The sequence below is a fragment of the Terrapene carolina genome, unplaced genomic scaffold, assembly GCF_002925995.2.
Source record: "Terrapene carolina triunguis isolate 2854851 unplaced genomic scaffold, T_m_triunguis-2.0 Scaffold96, whole genome shotgun sequence".
Taxonomy (NCBI): domain Eukaryota; kingdom Metazoa; phylum Chordata; order Testudines; family Emydidae; genus Terrapene; species Terrapene triunguis.
Genome location: NW_020664447.1, coordinates 65318056 through 65338384, shown reverse-complemented (window position 1 = coordinate 65338384; position 20329 = coordinate 65318056). Strand labels below are relative to the sequence as shown.

General features: G+C 43.1%; 1 protein-coding gene across 1 annotated transcript in view; it reads left to right on the top strand.

Moving 5' to 3' along the window:
• STON2 (stonin 2) overlaps positions 1 to 11953 on the top strand; it is a 99872-nt gene extending 87919 nt beyond the window's left edge. The window contains exons 5-7 of the mRNA XM_029911490.1: positions 24 to 1862; positions 8759 to 8961; positions 11025 to 11953. Of these exons, the coding sequence (XP_029767350.1) occupies positions 24 to 1862; positions 8759 to 8961; positions 11025 to 11108 (2126 nt within the window). The 3' untranslated portion in view covers positions 11109 to 11953. The remainder of the gene's footprint in view (positions 1 to 23; positions 1863 to 8758; positions 8962 to 11024) is intronic.
• The last annotated feature ends 8376 nt before the right edge of the window (positions 11954 to 20329 follow it).

The window sequence follows — 20329 nt, the reverse complement described above, 5'->3', positions numbered from 1 at the left end:
TCTCTCTCTCTCTCTCTTTAAAGACAATTCCTCGTCTTTCCAGGAAGATGAAGAGGTAGATATGGAGGCTGTCAACTGGCAGCTGAACAGCACCCCTATGAATGGGCACTCTCCAACCCCAACCACAGCTCGTTTCCCCAGCTGGGTGACTTTTGATGACAATGAAGTAAGCTCTGCTTCCCTCCAGAACCTTTCTCCCTTGAAACCAGACACCCCACCAATAGCAACGCAGACTGCAGATGTGAACTGTAATCTTGCTGCATCCTTTAAGAAGAGGGAGCGCCCCAAGAGCACATTGGTGGACCTCACTAAAGTTCAAAAGCTAGATCTTTCCTCCTTAAGTAGGCTGCCTTCTGTTGGAACACCCTCCTGGAGTGCTACTAATCCCTTCCTGGATGAGTCTCTGAGAGATGTCCAACCCTCACCCATCAACCCGTTCAGCTCATTCTTAGAGGAACGAGATAGGCGTTCCCACAGCTCCTCTCTCTCCAGCGCTCCAGGCCAAAGCCAAAGAGACTCCCTTATTATCCTCTACCAAGAACCTGATACCATCAGCTTTGATGAGTCAAGCAAAAACTTAACCCACACAGATGCTGTCGAGCAGCTCAAGCAGCTCCGGATTGGGGATCCAGATCACCTGAGCAGCCCAACTCTACCTGATGATGACCCCCTGATGCCATTTGAGGTGGATGGCACATTGTTGAACTTGGCTACATCTCAGCCCAAGGATGGCTGGCCAATGATGCTCAGGATACCAGAGAAAAAAAACATCATGTCATCTAGGCATTGGGGGCCAATCTACGTAAAGCTGACTGCAAGCGGGTATCTACAGCTTTTTTATGAGAAGGGACTGGAGAAGCCCTTCAAGGAATTCAAACTTGAGATCAGTCATGAGATTTCAGAGCCCAAGCTCCAAAACTATGATGAGAATGGAAGGATACACAGTGTGCGTATAGACCGCACCATCTACAAGGAGAAAAGGAAGTATCAGCCTAAACCAGCAATCAGCCACGCAGCAGAAAGGGAACAAGTGATAAAGCTAGGCACTACTGATTATGAAGACTTCCTTAGTTTTATCAGCGCAGTTCAGGATATACTAATGGACTTGCCAGCCTCATCAGCAGATCTGAGCACAGTAGGATTAAACTATCAAGAGGAAGAAATCACTGTTGATGTCAAGGATGAGTTTCATGGCATCTTGGCCAAAGGAGACAATAGGATTCTCCAGCATAGCGTGCTGACACATATACATGTTCTCAGCTTCCTTTCTGGCCTCGCAGAATGCAGGCTGGGCCTTAATGACATCCTTATAAAAGGGAATGAAATCGTTGCACGGCAGGATATTATGCCCACCACTACCACTAAGTGGATTAAGTTGTATAACTGCCAGTTTCATTCATGTGTGGACGAGGAAATGTTTAACAGCTCCCACGTTATCCAGTTTAATCCCTTGGATGCCTGCCGATTCGAGCTGATGCGGTTCAGGACTGTGTTTGCTGAGAAGACTTTGCCTTTCACTCTGAGAACAGCAGCCACTGTCAAAGGTGCTGAAGTGGAGGTCCAGAGCTGGCTGATGATGTCCACTGGGTTCTCCTCCAACCGTGACCCTCTAACTCAGGTCCCCTGTGAAAACGTGATGGTCCGCTACCCAGTGCCAAATGAATGGGTGAAAAACTTCCGCAGAGAAAGTGTCCTGGGAGAAAAGTCTTTGAAAGCCAAGGTGAACAAGGGTGCCAGTTTTGGATCAACCAGCGTGTCTGGTTCTGAGCCAGTAATGAGAGTAACTTTGGGAACTGCCAAATATGAGCATGCCTTTAATTCCATTGTATGGAGGATAAACCGACTGCCTGACAAAAACTCAGGTGAGTAGAGAGTACTGTGTCTGAGTGGAGAAACTTAAAGGAAAGGTATATTTTGGGGGCTGGGGGACATTGGCGTTACATGGTTCAGTGGATAAACCATTGTCCTTTTGGAAGGTTCAAAGGGGCATCAGTTGCATGAAATGGCTGGTTGTCTTACTCATCTTAACAGTGGTTTAATGTGTCTCATAAAGAAACACTGTTTTTGACAAAACCATTTTGGTGTAGCCACATGCAAATATGCCTTCCAACCATGGTTTTATCGGTGCATTCTGGGACTCTTGCCTAAGCTTTCCCATAATGCACTACACTGTTTCTGAGAACAGGTACTTTTTGGGTAACTTCCAAATGTAAGGCACTGTATTGTGTAATATCAGGGGGACCAGCTGAATCACTGTAGCTCCAGCCCTTGTGACTTCCTATCCACAATGTTGTAAATTGCACTGGTTCATCAAGACCTGAGACAAAGATCTCATTGCATGTGTTGCAACCAGCGCTCATACATGTACCAGGTATGGCAGTTGTGTGTGGACATAGGGCACTGTGTATACATTACAAGCTAAAAGTATTCCATGCAACAACTTGTGGCTACATCTTTCAACTAGTGTGGACAGGGACTAAGACCTGATTTAACATTTAAAGGGACACTGTCAAGGTAAATCATATAACTTAAAAAACCTGTCCTGCCCTGGATTTTTATAGTTATACCTTTAATTATTAACATTCAAGTAATCTGCAAAATCTAATTTACTTTTTACCACTATTACCATTTGTTCACTTTCTGCCCTTCACCCAGCTTGGGCAGTGAAATTTGACCATCTAGTTTACTTTCTGTTTACAGTGAATTACCCTTTCTGGTTCCCATGCCCTTGGCTAATGCAATTCTTTGCATAAACACTGTTTAAAACACTGACTTGTTCCTGTAGCTGCCTCACTGGGCAGGTTCCTGCATGTACTTTTTCCCTACAAGAGAAGTTCCATGATGCTCCAGACTTGGTCCTTTCTGAGAACATCTGTTCTCATTTGGCAGGAAGGAAGGAAAGCATTGAACCAGGTGCTTCTCACCTTTTGGATCACTTTTTAGCTCAATAAGGAATCCACCACAGAGTACAAACCTGGAGAGACATCACTCTGACAACAAATGAGGCTTGGAGAGTTTACTTTGGAGGAGAGACTAGAAGCGAAGAGTAGGGGGAATAAAAAGAAACATCAGGATGAAAGGCTAATCTCATGTCAATAGCAGCATCCCTGGAAAAAGCCATACTATCAGCCTGACCCTAAACACACATAATTATGTGCTTGCTAGGAAAATCCCACTGTGCTGCCTGCATGACCCTTCAGGTCAGGGGATGAAGTTCAGTGACAATTCTTCTTCTCTGGTACCGTCCATCTGAGGATCTCAGTGTGCTTTACAGACATTACAGGGGGGGAAACTGAAGCCCACAGAGATTAAGCATATGTCTGCGCTTCAAGATGGAAGGTGCAATTTCCAGCTCAAGTTGACATACCCCTGCTAGCTCTGATCAAGCTAGCATGCTAAAAATAGAGTGTACCCCTGGCAGCGGGAGGGGCTAGCTGCCCCAAGTACATAAACATCCAAGGTGTTAGGCAAGTACTCAGGGCTGCTATCCCTCACACCACCACAACTATGCTCTATTTTTAGTGCACTAGCTCAGTCATTAGCCCAGTCATGTGTCCCTGAGCTGGAATTTACACCTCCAGTTCAAAGTATAGACATAACCTTAAGTGACTTGTCTAAATTTACACAGCATGTCATTAGCAGAATGCTCACAGATTCCAGAATTCTTGACTCTTTTGCCTGCTCAAACCATTAGTGATGCTCCCTTACCCACTTTCACCTTATGTGAAATGTTAACCCAAGTCTCCAGTTCTTTGTCTTTGTCTCTGTCTGTAACCTTACATCGGCCTCCCAGCAGGGGAGGATGAAGCTGAAATGCAGTCCCTGCTGTTGGAGAGTCTTCCCACACAGTACTGAGCAGTAGTGACACATGGGTGCTAACTGACTGTCTGATACACCTGGGAGGAGGAGGAGTGCCCTGGCTGCAAACAGCCCCTCCTGTCAGGTCACATTGTGATTTGAGGGAAAGGAAAGGGGAGCAAGCATTATGGCATGGCCACTGTATCTATGGGAGGTGATGTGGGCGGGAATCCTAAAGTATTGGTGGAGGTACACCTCTACCCCGATATAACGCCACCCGATGTAACACCAATTCGGATATAATGCGGTAAAGCAGCGCTCCGGGGGGGCGGGACTGCGCACTCCAGCGGATCAAAGCAAGTTCGATATAACGCAGTAAGATTTTTTGGCTCCCGAGGACAGCGTTATATCAGGGTAGGGGTGTATATTTCTTGACAGCACTTATCCCATGGCTCTAGATCAGGGGTAGGCAACCTATGGCATGCATGCCAAAGGCGGCGCGCAAGCTGATTTTCAGTGGCACTCACACTGCCCGGGTCCTGGCAGTTGGCAGAGGCCCTTAGATTGCAAGTTTTTCACAGCAGGGACCACGTTTGTTTTCTCTCAAGTGCATCAGTGGCATTCTATAAACAATCAAACACTAGTTCAAATAAATGAACATTATGTTTGTTGTGATAGTTAAAGACCTTCCTTATTTGTCCTGTTGCCAGACAAGTAGGTTCAATGTTTAGTTTCATTCTCATGATGTTACGCAGTGTCCGAGTTTTTTTGTATTATAGGTGGGGTTAGTTGCACCACCTATCATTTAGGTTGCTTGACATTTTTACATGCCAGGCGTCTTCCTCTGACTTTTTTTTTTTTTTTTTAAACTTCAGCCAGAGAGGAATCAGAGAAAGAGGCTAGGGACTCATCCATTGTTTAGCCTATGTTAAAAAATTATTGAGATCTTTCCTCTGAAATGCTCTAGTGACCCCCATGCTTTGAAGCAGGGATTTCAAAGTTGGCAGGGGGTGGTCTTTGTATCAGGGATGTGCCATTTACCATTCATGTGAAAATTCACCATCCTTCCAGATGGTTCAGCATGCTCTGCTCTCTCTGGCCAGACAGTTCCACTGGCCTTTGGAGGTGTGGATGTAATGCTGTCTCCTATCCACGTTCGTCTCCCTTTCTGGGGAGTTTCTGCTGACAGGGGTTTTAGGAGAATACAGTCTCTGTGCTTAAGGGAGACCGTAATTGTACCCAGCCACAACATATACAATGTTGGGAAAGATTCCTTGTCCCCCCTCCCCTTGTGCATCCATGCTGTAGTCAGACACAGCTTGGTCCTTAACCTCTCTGTGCTTCAGTTCCCCCCACCCCAAACAGGAATACTTCCTTACCTCACAGTGATGGTCTGTGGATTAAATACAGATAATGGGTAAATTTTTCAAAGCATCTAAGTCCTGTTTTCAAAAGTCAATGGGACTTAGCCTCGTAAGTGACAAAAGGCCCAGATTTTTAAATGTATTTACATATTATTTTTGAAAATGGTACTTAGGGTATGTGTCTACACTGCAATAGGGAGGTGTGTTTGCAGCCAGTGTAGGCATACCTGAGCTAGTTTGTCAAAGCTAGCTCGAGTAACAATAGCAGTGAAGCCGCAGCAGCACCAGCACTTGAGTATGTACTCAGGGTCCAAGCGGGGCTATCTCTTGCAACCGATCATGCTGCCACAGCTTCACTGCTACTGTTACTTGAGCTAGCTGTGATCTATCTGGATCAGAGCTAGTTTGGATATGTCTACACTAGCTACAATCACACCTGTGGATTGTAATGTAGACATGCCCATAGGCTACATCTACACTGCAGCTGGGAGGTGTAGTTCCCCTCTCAGCTAGATGTATATGCACTACTCTGTTCAAACTAGTGTACTAAAAGTAGCAGTGTGGCCACGGTGGCACAAGCAGCAGCTCGGGCTCACCGTCCAAGTACATACCTGGGATCTTGGACAGGGTGGTACTTAGGCAGTTAGCCCAAGCTGCCACAACTACACTGCTATTTTTAGCACACTAACACAAGCACAGCGCACCGATCTGGGAATCACACCTCTCAGCTGCAGTGTAGATGTAGCCAGAGTCTCCTAAGTCATTTAGATGTTTTTTAAAAATTGTCTGCAAAGTGTTTTGAAGATGAAAAGCCAGAATTAAAGTTCAGCGGTGTTTAAATTATTTATTTTAAGTCCATTTATTGGAAAAAATAAAGTCATATTCTCCTTTTCTTTGCAACACAAGGAACAAATGAGTACCATATTATTTTAACATTTTGGGGGGTTCTTTGTGCTCTTTTAAATTAAACCTTTTCCTCCTCCTCCTGAAGCATGTCCTTTGATAGGCTCTTGACTTAATATACATGGAGAAGGCACAGCCCTTAAACCTTGTGCTCAGGATGTAGTCAACTGGAGTTTTCTTGGAAACCTGCTTCCAGTTGCTTTTCCATTATGGAAGAGCAAAGCCATTCTGGGTCCTTGAACCCCATAAGGATCCTTGAACCTTGACCCAAAACTTCCGTCAAGGCATATTTGAAGTCTGTAAAAGTTCAGTTAACACCCTTGTTCTTCATTGTTTTTCATCTATGCACACCCCCGTCCAACTGAAGATGGGAACACCAGTGCATTCTGAAGAACCTGTTTGTGCAGTATTTACTGTACGTTTATGCAGTCCTTAGCACAATGGGACCCCAACCTGGCTGAAGTAACATAAAATATTTATTATTATTATTGTTTATTATTTATTAATAATAATGATGATGATGTTATTTCTGGCTTGACCAGAAGCAGCATTTACCTTAAACTTCATTAGGAAGCCTTTGTGCATGATTGAGTAGTGTTTGTGCAGTGCTTTGAAAATACCAAATGCTCTGTGGATGGAATTCACCCCTCTGATGAGGGACTTGCACAAGGCCTATAAATCCCATTTAAGCTCTATTTTGAGGGCTGAAGTGAGACTCAGAGGTGCTTAGGCATTGTCCAGTGCTGGCTCTCTGCACAGGAGTGAATTTCACCCTGTCAGTGCTAAGAGTTAGTACTATCATTGAAGATACCCTTCCTTGCTTTGCAGGCTCAGTGGGCTGGATATTTTGGAATAAACTCTGGGTGTGCTCATTGTTTGGGTAGTTGTCTGAACTGCTGGTCTTCCAGGGCCCAATCCTGCAAGCCCATCACGTATGGTACTCCCATTCTGCTCCATGTGGAGGGCTTTCAGGCTTCTTTCCACTCTTACTTCACAAACCCAATCTCCTGTATTCCTTTTTAGCTTCTCAGTGTGCATCTTGATCACCTGTATAAAAGGCAAATGCTCCCATAGTGATTGCAAAATGGATGGTTAGAAATTAAACATCACCATGCACAACCAGGTGGCCAGAGTCTTGTTGTGTCATGCATGGATTTGTTTTACTTAGACAAATGTAAGAATAATAATCATGCTTAGGATCAATCTAACACCCTTCAGCCAAGGTTCTCAAAGTGCTTTTGAAAGATACTATCCTCATTTTGCAGATGGAAAAATTGAGGCATAAAGAGGTTAAGTGACTTGCCCAAGGTCACAGTGAGTTGATGACAGGCAGGAATAGAACCCGTATGTCCTGATGGTCAGCCTGTGCTCTAATGACTAGACCACGCTGCTTTCCAACATGGCAGAGGGGACAGAAAACAAAATGTAATGCTCACAGATCACTACAATTTTAAACTATCACTTACATTGCCCTTTTTAAGGAGTGAGTATTGTGTACGGGGATGGAATAATGAACTAGAAGTTGGAATTCCTGGGTTCTGTTCCTAGCTTTGCCATTGACTTGCTGTGTGACCTTAAAGAAATCATTTAATTTTTTTTATTTTGTTTTCCTATCTATAAAATGGTTATAATATCTAGCTGAAAGGCCAATGTGATCCTCAGATGAAAGACATCATTGGACTGTGTACTGCAAGATCCTGCCTTTGGCTGTGCCCAATACCTGATGCGTCAGAGGAAGTAAAAAACTGCCCAGAGTACGGGGATGTTAGTTGGCGGCTCCTTCATGGAGCCGTGAGCACGGGCATGTACTTGGCGCGGTTTACCCCTGTCCCTGACACCTGTCCTTTCTGCGGCGTGAGGGAGACCCTGGCTCACGTTTACTTAGAGTGTGCCAGGTTGCAGCCCCTACACCGGCTCCTCACCGACATTCTGTTGCGTTTTTGGTTACACTTTTCCCCTCACCTTCTCATTTATGCACTCCCTATCCGTGGCCCCACAAAGTCGCGGGACCTCCTGGTCAACTTCCTCTTGGCCCTGGCTAAACAGGCCATCTATAAAACCAGGGAGAGGAGGTTGGCCGATGGAGGTTCCTGTGACTGTGGGGCCTGTTTCCGATCCTCTGTCCGTTCACGTATCCGGGCAGAGTTCCTCTGGGCGGCGTCCACTGGCTCCCTTGACACCTTTGAGGAGCAGTGGGCGCTGTCCAGGGTTCTCTGCTCGGTGTCCCCGTCAGGTTCCCTTCTTTTGCCCCTTTAATCGCACTCCTGTCCCTGTTTTTACATTAGTTGTCCCCCATAATCATTTGGGTTTTAGGTCCTGTGGGTCCTCCCCTTAGGCTGAGGGGGGATTCTTTAGCAGTGTGCCGGCTTCGCCCGCCCACTTCCCGGAACCCAATAGGTACACTAGTGCTGTACATGGAAATAGGTTGGAGAATTCCTTCCTGATCCCTGTGGTGACTGGTTTATACCCAGAATTCTCATTCACTGAAGCCACTCTAGAATGATCAACTATCATCCCTGCAGCTTGTTTACTTTAGTCATCTCTGGAAGCTCCAGCTGCACTGTAGCTATTATGACTTCATAACTTACTCAGGCAGATTCTCTGTTTACCCCTGTTTTAAGATGCTTCTTCCTAGGTGTTGTCCTTGTTAATCTTCACAACAGTTTTAAGTTTCATTTTCTCTCTCTTCCCAGCTTCCGGCCATCCCCACTGCTTTTTTTGCCACCTGGAGCTTGGCTCTGACCGGGAAGTGCCTTCCAGTTTCGTCCGCTATGTGGATGTGGAGTTTGACATGCCCACCACTTCGGCGTCCAAAGCCACTGTTCGGTCCATTTCTGTAGAGGACAAGAGTGATGTCAGGAAATGGGTCAACTATTCAGCACACTATAGTTACAAGGTAAAGTGAGCAGCCGGCAGACACTGCGGCTAGCATAGCTGTTGCATGACTCATTTTTCTTTAGATATATTTAATGCTGGTGAAAGAGATGATTTATCAAGGTGACACAGAGTCAGAGGTGGGAGCAGAACTCTTGACTCCCAGCCCTGTGCTTAGACAATCCTAACTCATCGCGCTTTGAATTCCTGTATCCATCGCTGCCAAACAAGTAACTGTTGAGCGACACAAGGTTTCCCCATGCTTTTCTGTAGGAGTAGTACACACCTTTCTTTCTAGCTTCAGCAATTTTGCAGGTATTCTAGTCAAAAGTAAATATTTCAGTACTGTTAAATTGTGATGGGCTAATTCCTGAACTGGCATAAATCAGCATAGCGCTATTTGTTTCAGTGGAACTACACCAATGTGCACCAGCTAAAGATGTAGGGTAAAATCTTCAAAAATGCCTAAGTCCTGTTTTAGATATGACTTTCAATGAGACGTAGGCTCCTAAAGGCCAGATTTTTAAAGGTATTTTGGCACCTAAGTATAATTGGTCAGGAATTTCTCAACACTTTTTTCTTTCTTTTCTTTTGGGGGTGGGGAGCGAAAAGGGGGCAGATTTGTCAAAACCAAAATTTTTTGTGGAAACGGACCAGTTTTGACAAATCTTTTGTCTGGGAGTTTTCATGGGTCTAGGATGGAATTTCTGGTCAAAACTAGGAGAGATTCCAAAATAACCAATAGCCTGATTCAGAGGGACTTAGAACCTGGGTTTTCCGCACCCCAGGCAACTGCCATAACCACTGACCTATAGAGTCAGAATGTGTTTGTCTCTGTTTCAAAGTAGGGAGGGACTAGAGCTTCCCGATTAAATGTCTGTAAGACTTTTTGATATGGGCAAAACAACATATTTTTTCTATAACCTTGTTTTCAGAAACGATGGAACCATTTTTGCTGAAATTTTCTACAACAAATTCAGCCTGAGGCAGATACTTGGCATGTAAAATTTCAGACAAAATGGTTAAATTTAGGCAAAGTTGCTAGCAGCTGAAAACAGGGTTCTATAATGGAAAATGTTGGACAACCTTAACTAAGGTGGTGCTACCAGCTCTGCCTGTAATAAGCCAAGATGGAGTAGAAAGATCCTGGTCTCTATCATCACTCCTTCTGGGAACCTAAGGGAATGGACAGCTACAGTCTTGGGCATGCAGGACTTTACTACTGTTTTACATCATTTTGCTGGTGCCAGTGTTTGGTAAATCAGAAATACTTAGAGAGCAGGCTGTGGTATGCCACAGAATTAGGTTTTCAAACACGTTTTAAAAGGGCTTTCTTCTCCCAAGGGTGTTCAGCCCAGCATGTTGACTTTATTTATGACTATGCAGAGATTGAGTGTTTATACACACATGGATCTGAACTGTTTTTATTTTACTCTTGAATGTTTTTAGTGTGTTAAACTGTATATGTTTCATTGTAAAATTTCTGGGATACTGTTGTAGATTGGTGCTATTTAGAAATACAGTTACTGTTATTAATTAACAATATCAGATATGATCAAAACAAGAATCTCTAATCTAAATCCCTTTAAATTTCAGGGAGGCTTGAATTCAGATCTTATGATCAAAGTCTTCTGCAATTTTAGATTGTGGGTTTGGATCTAAAACCAGAAGGGGGATGATACCAGTATCAGTTTGACTGTATCCAAAGTCACTCACGGACAGTTCTTTTCATGACGTTTTGATCCCAAGTTGTGAGAAATTGTACAAAATTGCTGTCAGTTTGGATGAAACCACTGAGATCTGCTCAAAAGATTGAAGCATTGTTCAGTCTCTAAACTCTAGCCCTCATGTGACCTCAAACCTGAAATTGAAAACCCTGTACTAAACTTAATCCAGATCCAGAGCCCCATCCTCAGCCCATATCTAATTATAACCTGTGGTTGAGAGCAAGTAATTTCCCAGCCTCTGTGATAATCCAGAAGTTTGTGGCCTGAGAAGAACATAAAATCAGAAGCTGGTTAGAACTTCTTGTTCTTTTCTTTCCTTTTTCAATACAGATGTTTCCCCTCTTTTCTTTCTTGTCAGGTGGAAATAGAACAGAAAAAGAACTTGAATCTTGATCTGAAGGGAGCAGAAATTGAAAATCCCAAGGAATGTGCCATGCAGTGAAGGAAGACTTGTCTGCAAGACCCATGGGAGGAGCAGTAATGTCAATGGACCCAGCTGAAGAGAACTGCAACACATAGCTTCTGCTGTAAGAAGTACAAAGCAGTACTTTTTTTAAAAAATGCTCTTTAGTGTGACTGTGTCTTGAGTTTCCTGGCTCACTATGATCTGTATTTTGGCAGGAGGTTCATTGACGGTTTATTTAGAAGAGCTTAGGGATTTGCTGGAACATTTTAAATTCATCCAATGTATTGACAGAAAGACTTACACTACATTCAAGCCTGCCTTCCTTTCTGCTTCTTCACCATTTACCTTTCTGCACTGAAGTATGTTATGTCGACAACTACAGCCAAAACAAAAAGCAACCCTGACCTCGCTTACAGTCTTCTCCTATCATTTGAATGTTTTCTTGTAAACTGGTGGTTTGGTCATCAGCAAAGCCTTTCCTTGTGATCTGCAGAATAAAACCTTTTGAGAGCTAAGCAATGGGGGAACTGGGGAACAGCAAGGGGAAAAGTGGTGCATGAAAAGGTCTTTCTTTTATGAAATAGTCAACAGAATAAAAATTTCCCTACATCCAGAACATAGTGAACACCAAGGAAATAAACAACAAATAATATAGCTGATTATCTGACTCTTCCCAATCATCTTTTCTTATCTCATCCTCTAAACCCAAACACTAAAGTAATGCACATTTTAATAGGATCTTGACTAGTCATGAGAAAAATTCATTTGTTCTTAAGGTTTTCACTTGCTGGTCAGGTTTATGCCATTAGCTTGATTGAACATGTGATAGCTGCTTTTAATAGAAAGTGTGCAGTGGATAGCAGGGATAGAGCAGGGGCATTACTGAGGCCTGGTCTACACTAACCCCCCAAGTCGAAGTAAGGTACGCAACTTCAGCTACGTGAATAACATAGCTGAAGTCAACATACCTTACTTCGAACTTACCGCGGTTCAGACGCGGTCCACACGCGGCAGGCAGGCTCCCCCATCGACTCCGCGGTACTCCTCTCGTTGAGCTGGAGTACCGCAGTCGACGGCGAGCACTTCCTGGTTCGATTTATCGCGTCCAGACCAGACGCGATAAATCGAACCCGGAAGTTCGATTTCCAGCCGCCGAACTAGCGGCTAAGTATAGACCAGCCCTGAGATTAGATCATTCCTGCCTAGAAAGATATCTGAGGGAAATAGATTTTATTTTAACATTTTCCTGCATGGTTAAGTAGAGTGGTTACTGGTTCATGTTGTTTGGACAGGAGGAGTTTGTGTTCTCGATACTTTGGAAGTCATTATAAGAAGTAAATGTTGTGTGTTCCTGTCCTTGCAATACAATGTTGCTTTCAGGTTTCATCCTAACAGCAGGGCCGGCTCCAGGCACCAGCTGAGCAAGCTGGTGCTTGGGGCGGCAGATTGTTCGAGGCGGCATTCTGCCCAATCCTAGGGCGGCACGGCCGCTTTTTTTAATTATTATTTGTTTATTTTTTGTCCCTGTAGGGGGCGGTGGCGCGGAGAACCAGAGTGCCCTGCAGGGCAGTCCTCTTCCTTCCCTCCCCGCCGACCGGAGCGGAGCCCTCGCGGCAGGAGGCGGCGCAGCGGGAGGGGCCGTGTGGCAGCGCCCCCTTTGTAGCCCTGGCCGCCCCCTTCTCTCTCTCTCCCGCCCGCTCCCTGCACCCGCGCTCTGGCCACGCCATAGGCTTTTTTTTTTTTTTTTTTTTGCTTTGCCGTACTGGCCGCCCCGTTTTTTTGTTTTTGTTTTGCTTGGGGCAGCCAAAAAGCCAGAGCCGGCCCTGCCTAACAGTACTTCCTAATCCAAGAAAGCCTACAGTGTAACAAATGTGTGTACTATAGACACAATTATCTTTTCAATCACACACTAACTGGGACTAAAAGCCTCTAAAAACACCTCTATCACAGTGAACTAAGGAAACCTCCTCTTAGCTGAAAGTAGTAGCAAGTCCCTCCCTTATCTTTTTCCTAGACCAGACTGTAGAAGGCAAAATCACTCATTCAATACACATTGCAGTTGAGTTGTAAAATGTTTACAATACCTAATTTTTACAGTTGTGTATCTAACCTGTTTGCTCCCCTGCCCAAAAGTAATAGTTTTTGATAAAAGAATAGTAATTTGTTAAATCATTTATCTTTTTAAAGGGATACTGTTGACTTAAATATCATACATTTTAAAAAATCCTTATGGTATTATTAACAACATGCTAATTCATTAAAACAGAGCGACTTTTAAAATTCTAAATTTATTTTTCATTATTTGTGCGCTTTTTACATTTTGCATTTCACTAAGTGTGGGTCATGGAAAATAGACTTTCATTTTGGTCCCTGGTTACTTTCACTGTCATTTCCATGAACAGTGTTGCTGTGTTCAGGTTCCAAATGCCACACGGGATTATTTACATTTGGACTAAAAATTGTTTTCATTAATTTTTTTTAAAAAATCATGAGACCCCTTCTAAGGCCCTCTTTTTATATGCACCTAAATTTTAAGCCTAGAGTAATCTGATGATGTCCTTTTAAAATCAAAATTAAAAAAGAAAGGCTCATCTTTTTCTTTAGGTAGCAATAAGGCTACAGCATCTATGGCAAAAGAACATTTTTAAAAAAATAATTCAGGGCCCGATCATTCAAAGACTTATTACTAGGCATGGAGCTTTCAACTGCAGGTAGTCCTAGTGAAGCCCAAGGGTCAGCTCCAAGCACTTCGTTTCATAGTAAGTATTTGCAGGATCTATCTGTAAATGGAAACACTTATACCCACCTTTGTAAAGCATTTAGGGAGCTGTGGATAAAAAGCACTTTTGAAGTGCTAAGTATTTATGACATAGGGTTGCATAAAGTTAGAGAGATATGCCTGAAACATCCAAACAGTCCCTGACACTGGGGTGAAGGAAGATTCAAAATCTGAACCCATATCCAAATTTCTTGATTGACCCTTACACTGGGCTGGCTAGGAACTTTGTGGCTCAGGTCCATCTCTGTATAAAATAAGAATTTCCTCCCACTGTTCCTAAAACTCAAAACAAACTGTTGTTCAAAAAAGTTTAGATAACTTTTGTTCCCCTTATTTTCTATTTTCACTGTTGTCTCTAGAACTCCAGTTTCTGGTAGGGTGACCAGATGTCCCAATTTTATAGGGACAGTCCAGATATTCGGGGCTTTGTCTTATATAAGTGCCTATTACCCCACACCGCTGTCCCAATTTTTCACACTTGCTATCTAGTCATCCTAGTTTCTGGTAAGACCCAGAAAGAGAAGTAACAAAATACAAGAAGTGAATGTGTTCTCAGGATGTTATTGAGGAACTATCGGAAAGCTCATGTGAAAGAGGCTGTTCTTATTAAATTTCTAGCCCAGATTTGCAGACCCAAGAGGTTTGGCTACCTTAGATCAGTATATGAACTTTTGCATGCTTTCCCCAACCTCTGAACATTTGGAAATGCATCCTAGTGACAGTTAAATATAAGAAATAATTAAGCAACAAGATTTGACAGGCCTTGAACAGAGAGGGAACTTGAACACAGTTCCCCTTCTCTATTTTATTTTAAGAAATTTAGCATGTATGGAAGCCCAGCCACAGGACAGATACTTTCCAACAAGTGGGATGATGGAGACTCAGAGGTTTCTGTTCTTGCTTCATTTCTCTCTCTCTCTCTCGCTCTCTCTTTTTAATTCAAAATAAATTAATGAAACTAAGACCATAAGACTGATTCTGATCTCACTCATACCGGTGTAACTCAGGAGTAGCTCCTCAGAAGCCAATTGGAGTTCAGTGGATGAAATTGGGTCGTCTATTCTTGGAAAAACTATTTTAATCCCCATTTGATTTCGGCAGAGCATCCTTGATACTTTTATATTTATGCAGTCAGATTTTCCAGAGTTCAGCACCAACTATCAAAGCCAGATTTTCAAAGCAACTTGCCTCCCTATTAGGCACCAGAATAAATGGCCAGATTTTCAAAAGAGCAGTGAGTGCTGGACTCTTTTGAAAATCTGGATATAAGTGTTGCAAACTGGGGGGCTACTAGATGGTGGGAACTCTTTAAAATCTAGCCTGAGGGCTGAGCACTTGAACATCTGGCCTTTAGTGCCTTCAGAGGGCTACACTGTCCTTGTGTGATGTGGCCAGGGTCAGCTTTCCTCAATGGCAGTCTGTCTTTCTATCTCATTCTTTCTGCTAGTGCGCAGTTATGCATGGACCATGTTCTCCATTCACAGGGCACACAGCAGTAATTAGGATAAAGTACTGGTTGGGTAGGGGAAAAAAATCAAAAATTTCATCAGACCTTAGAACAGCAGAAAGGATTTAGACACAAGAGGTTTGTATGATAGGAATAATTATTCCACCTCTGGGAAGAGGTCCCTTTAAATGCCTTCTATTAGGCACACCCTTTGTGGGTGACACAATCTCTGCCCTTTGATCTCCCTTTGAAGTGCTTATAGTTCTGGAGTGCAACATGCAAAAAAAGTGCCTTCAGTGCACCTGTACATTTATTTCCTGAAGCTATTTCCACTCTGACCCTCCTGTTTTCTTTTTCAGTTTCATTTTTGGAGAGTAGTGGTACTTGGGGTGCAGTGTGGTTGCTAACGTTTTTTTGGGGAAAATCCACACCAGGTTTTAGAGAAACAGACAACATTTGATCAGCGTGATTGGAGACTAAAGTCCTCCCCTCCTCTTACTCTTACTGATACATATTATATTTAATAACTCTAGATATTGTGCTGATAAGAACAAAGGAAAAAAGGCAAATTCATCTGAAAAATACTCCCAACAGATTGACGATACCTGCTGCATTTGAAAGTTATTCAAAATTAAAATGATAATCCCCACTAAAGACTGGGGAAATTTTAGGGCTCTTCACTGCATGCATTGTCATCTGAGCAGTGCTGAGATATCATATCATCGTGACATACATTATCTTCTGGCAGGGAGCTGGCTGGAATACCTACTTGACCAAGACTTAAAGGAGCCACATGTCCTCTTGACTCACGAGCTGCCAAGAGTCCCTCCTGATTACCTCACTACTGATGAAAGGATCAATTTCATTGCAAAAGGTCCTGAAAGTGAAAGAAGGGGCACCAGAACCAGTAAAGTCCATCTCTGGAGCCCAATTACTCTGTCAGTTGCTTGCAGGAAACTCTCATTGATTTCAGTGGCACTTAGCATACAGTGGCACTTGGCCCTGATGTGTTACCTTTATTCTAGAGGTTGGCAGATTTTAAAAGATGATACTGCCTAGGTCAGCCTTTACAGATTTAGCCTACATGGTTTTCATCAGTCTAGGAATTAACAGAAGCCACTGATCAGTTGTTGAAGAAATACACACCATCTGCTGCCATTTAGCCTAAAGCAACCTGCTGTGAGCTTTGAAGCCTTCTGGGACAACAAAATTTAAGTTGTTCCTAACCTTCCTTATGCCTCATCCATCCACACAATTCAGAACCTCTTGCACTATTGTGATGGACTGATCTGATTATTTTGTAACATGTTCCTTTCTTTTTGTTTTGTAAAATAGGAAAGTCTACACACTGGCTAACTCTGTAGAGGTGGTTTAATGATGTTGTGATGTTGTTGGTTTTTTTAGCAGCTCTGGAGTGGGATATAATTTTTGTTTGAACTGTGGGAAAACTGTTAAATAAATGTAAACACAAAACAAAATCCTCACATTTTGATGGTGAAATTGAACTTGTGTCCTGTATCCTCCATATCCTGTTGCTCTGAGCACACTGTGCTATCAACCAAGGGCTCCCTCTAGGAGAACTGTTTTGAGAGGTACAAGAGGAGACATAACCTGGAAATAATGGGGTGATACAAAGAAAGGGAATATTTCAGCTGAATAACCAGTGAGATTGGTTAGACTGCGGGATAGTATCCAAGGGAAATGCTAGGAGAGGTATCACTTAAGCCTTTTAATGGATGCACAAAGCTGTAATGATATAACATAGGGGAGAATCTTGCATTTGTGGGTATAGTCAGGAACAGGTGACCTGCTCTAAGTAGGTCTTTACCATCTCTAATTTAGAAGCTGCAAAAGGGCATGAATAAACATGAGGGCAGCATCTGCCTTCCCAGTCCCCAGCACATTTTTAAATGACATGAGGAAGACTGCAGGGAGGGCAGGGAAGAGAGGCGTGCCTTAATGAGAGCATTTGAGGCTGTAATTGAGGTTAAAGTCCTGTTTACAAAGGCCTCTGCCATAATTCTTGGGATGTTTTGAAACTTGGAGAAGCCATATCAGTTGAGTGCACTGCAGCTTCTGCCAAGGTCACTGGGGCTGCTGCCCCTGGCTGTTTCTCACTCCAGGCACTTCCTACATCAGACTGAAGACCTTGGCTGTTTTATAAGCCAAAGAAAACTAGTCTTCCCTCATAAAGGCTGTTCAGCCACAAGGCTGATTTGCTATCATCCTTCCCAGTTCCCCCAAGTATGTGGTAAAACTGAGGGGAATTAAATCAATGATTTTCTAGTGTAGTGCAATAGAATTACATGTGGAATGATTCCACACAGCTGCTGTTCAAGCAGCAAACAAGCCATTAGGTGAAGTCCCTTTAGCAGGCAACAAGATGGAATGTTGGAATCAGAAAGTTCCATGGTAGTTGGAATGACAGTTTACTTATTTATTTAGAGCTACAAAGACAGTTGGAAGTGGTAGTTTTGGGTCAGATGGTTGGTGTTGGACATGGACGGGTGAGCATGGCATCCTAGTAACACACGCGAACATTATTAAAAGAGAGAGAGAGAGAGACTCACAATTAGAAATGTGTGGACAGTTTTAGATGACACAGTGGGAAGCGTAGGGAGTAATAGGCTCCTGTAACAGAGCTTTCAATAGCCAGTCGAGACATGCTGAAACATCACCTACAGGACATATTCATACAAGAGCATCGTCACATCATGTGTCCAGGCAGGAGCCTATATGCAACTGGAGAAGAGCAGTAAAGTCCATAGCTGGTGAGGGAGGACAAAAAAAGCTGTACCATTATCAGTAATCCTGGTTCCCTGGATCCTGGCCTCATTTGCCTGCCTCAGCTATTTAAGATTCTGAATAAGATAAAACACAGCAAAGGATCAAAAGCTAAGATCCAGCATCTTGTCTTGGACCCCTGTTAAGTCCAGGCTGCAGTCTTGTGTCTAGGAGATTTGTCTTAGCATGATTTGACTAGCATAATTCTCAGAAAAATATAACTGTCCATACTGGTCAGGGAAACTGCTAGAAGTCTCTAATAGCCATTGCCATATTTAAATGTGGTAATTGCTGGCAAGGTTTCAATCATCAGGAGCAAAAATAGCCTTATGCAATCCCAATCTGTGGTGCAGCAAAGCAGGAGGCAGCTATGCCATTGGCTGCAGATGCCCTGGTACGTTAAAATGGAGCTATAAGCACTGCAGGAATACTGGGATGCACAAACGCAAAATTCCTTTTCTGAATGTGGAGGAGGGTTCAGAGCCCTTTAGTTCAGGGGCCTCGCAATTGCTGCAGCAATGACATAAGGGCTGGGGATCTACTGCTAGGCTAGCAGAGCCTAAAGAGCTTCTGTGACGACTCTTTTACAGCTGTAGGTCAAACTGGAGGGAGAGGTTGAAAATTGCCAAAGACATAAGAGAGGGGAAAGTAATTTTTGAGAAGAAATCCCTTGCAAAAGATTCCTCTCTCACTTGCTTCTATGAAGGTAGAGAGAGTTGTTGGGGCATGGTCAGTTCCTCAACTATACCAACAGGGAGAGTGCTCAGGTTAAAAAAATAAATAAAATAACACAGAGGAATTCTCTCTCCAGACTTGACAGAACTACCCATGAGTTCTGACTTCTGACCAAAGCAGTAGATCTACTGCAGGAGAAACTGCAGACAAGAAAACTAATTTTGACTTTCAACCTTAACGTGAATTGGTCTTAACAGGACAAATATGGCTTCCTACCTGTCTGTCTCCCTACCTTTGAAAAAGTTTTGGTTGAATCAGACTGCTGAAAGCAGGAATAAAATCTTTTTTTTTTTTTTCAGGCGGCTATCTATTCTTTTTACAGGAGGAGAAAATAAATGTTGGAACCCCAAGTTTTCATGGTAGTTGGGAAAGCTGTTCTGAGAGAATGATGTAGAGGGTTTGTGGTGGCAGGGGAGTAAAGGAGAGGAAAACATGGCAGCATACTTTGAGGTTATAATCTCATCAGAGAAATTTGATATTGTTTCACAAAGTCCTATGACCAGGCCAGAGACTGAGTGCCCTGGAAAATGTGACTGAAGGAGCTGCAGAATCTGGCTGTCACTCAAAGATTGACACTGGGAATGAAGGACAAGGCAAGTGAAAATTCAGGGCAAAAACTACAACAAACTTGAGGATTTGTATACCAATATGATTGGAGTTGGACCTGCACCACATAGTCAAGACTGATTATTGGATGCTACAGTGATAGGTGCCCTAAAAGATATCTTAAATAGACCCAGATCCAACTTTGAGGGTGTCCAAATTCTGAGGTCTTATCTCTGTATTGTATAGAATGGGTTTGGAGATTGAGTACTAATTAGCAAAGGGAAAAGCAAATTAGAGTAACAGAATTTAAATGTGTTTTTATTTTGTGTGTTTTACCCTGGGGGACCAAGGAATTGCTCCTGAGCAGGAGACTGGGAGTTGGGATTCTAATCTTCAACCTACCACTTACTCAGTGAGCCAAATTCTAAGATGACTTTGCACCCCTTCATGGGGTTTCAGGAAGTGTAAATTAATGCAGAATTTGGTCCTCTGTGAGACCTTAAATGTCAACTGGGCCCAAATTTTCAAAAGTGGGCATTAATTTGGGTTACACTAACAGCCATAATGAGAAGGTTATCCTTACTAGATAAAACGGTTGAGATCATTTGGTCACAGTGCATGGTAGGGATGCTACAATATATATTAGAAACAAATTCATTCTTGCACTGGGAATGGTTTGTTTCTGAACTATCCATCTGACATCTCCTCCCGCCACCTTGTGGCCAGATTCTAAAACTGACATTCCCTCAATGTGGAAAAGATGGTATTGTTATGAAGCCACCGTGAAGGTTGTAACTAGCTTCCTGTTATTAGCAGGGAAATCTTTTGTGTATGATTTTCTGCCTAGAGAAGAGTTTCGTTTTTATTTAAAGTTGGGGGTAATTGAACAAGACAATACCAAAATATGTCAGTTTGATACTGTGACGTTGTGCAGTCTACATGGTTTTATAAAAATATAATAATAAG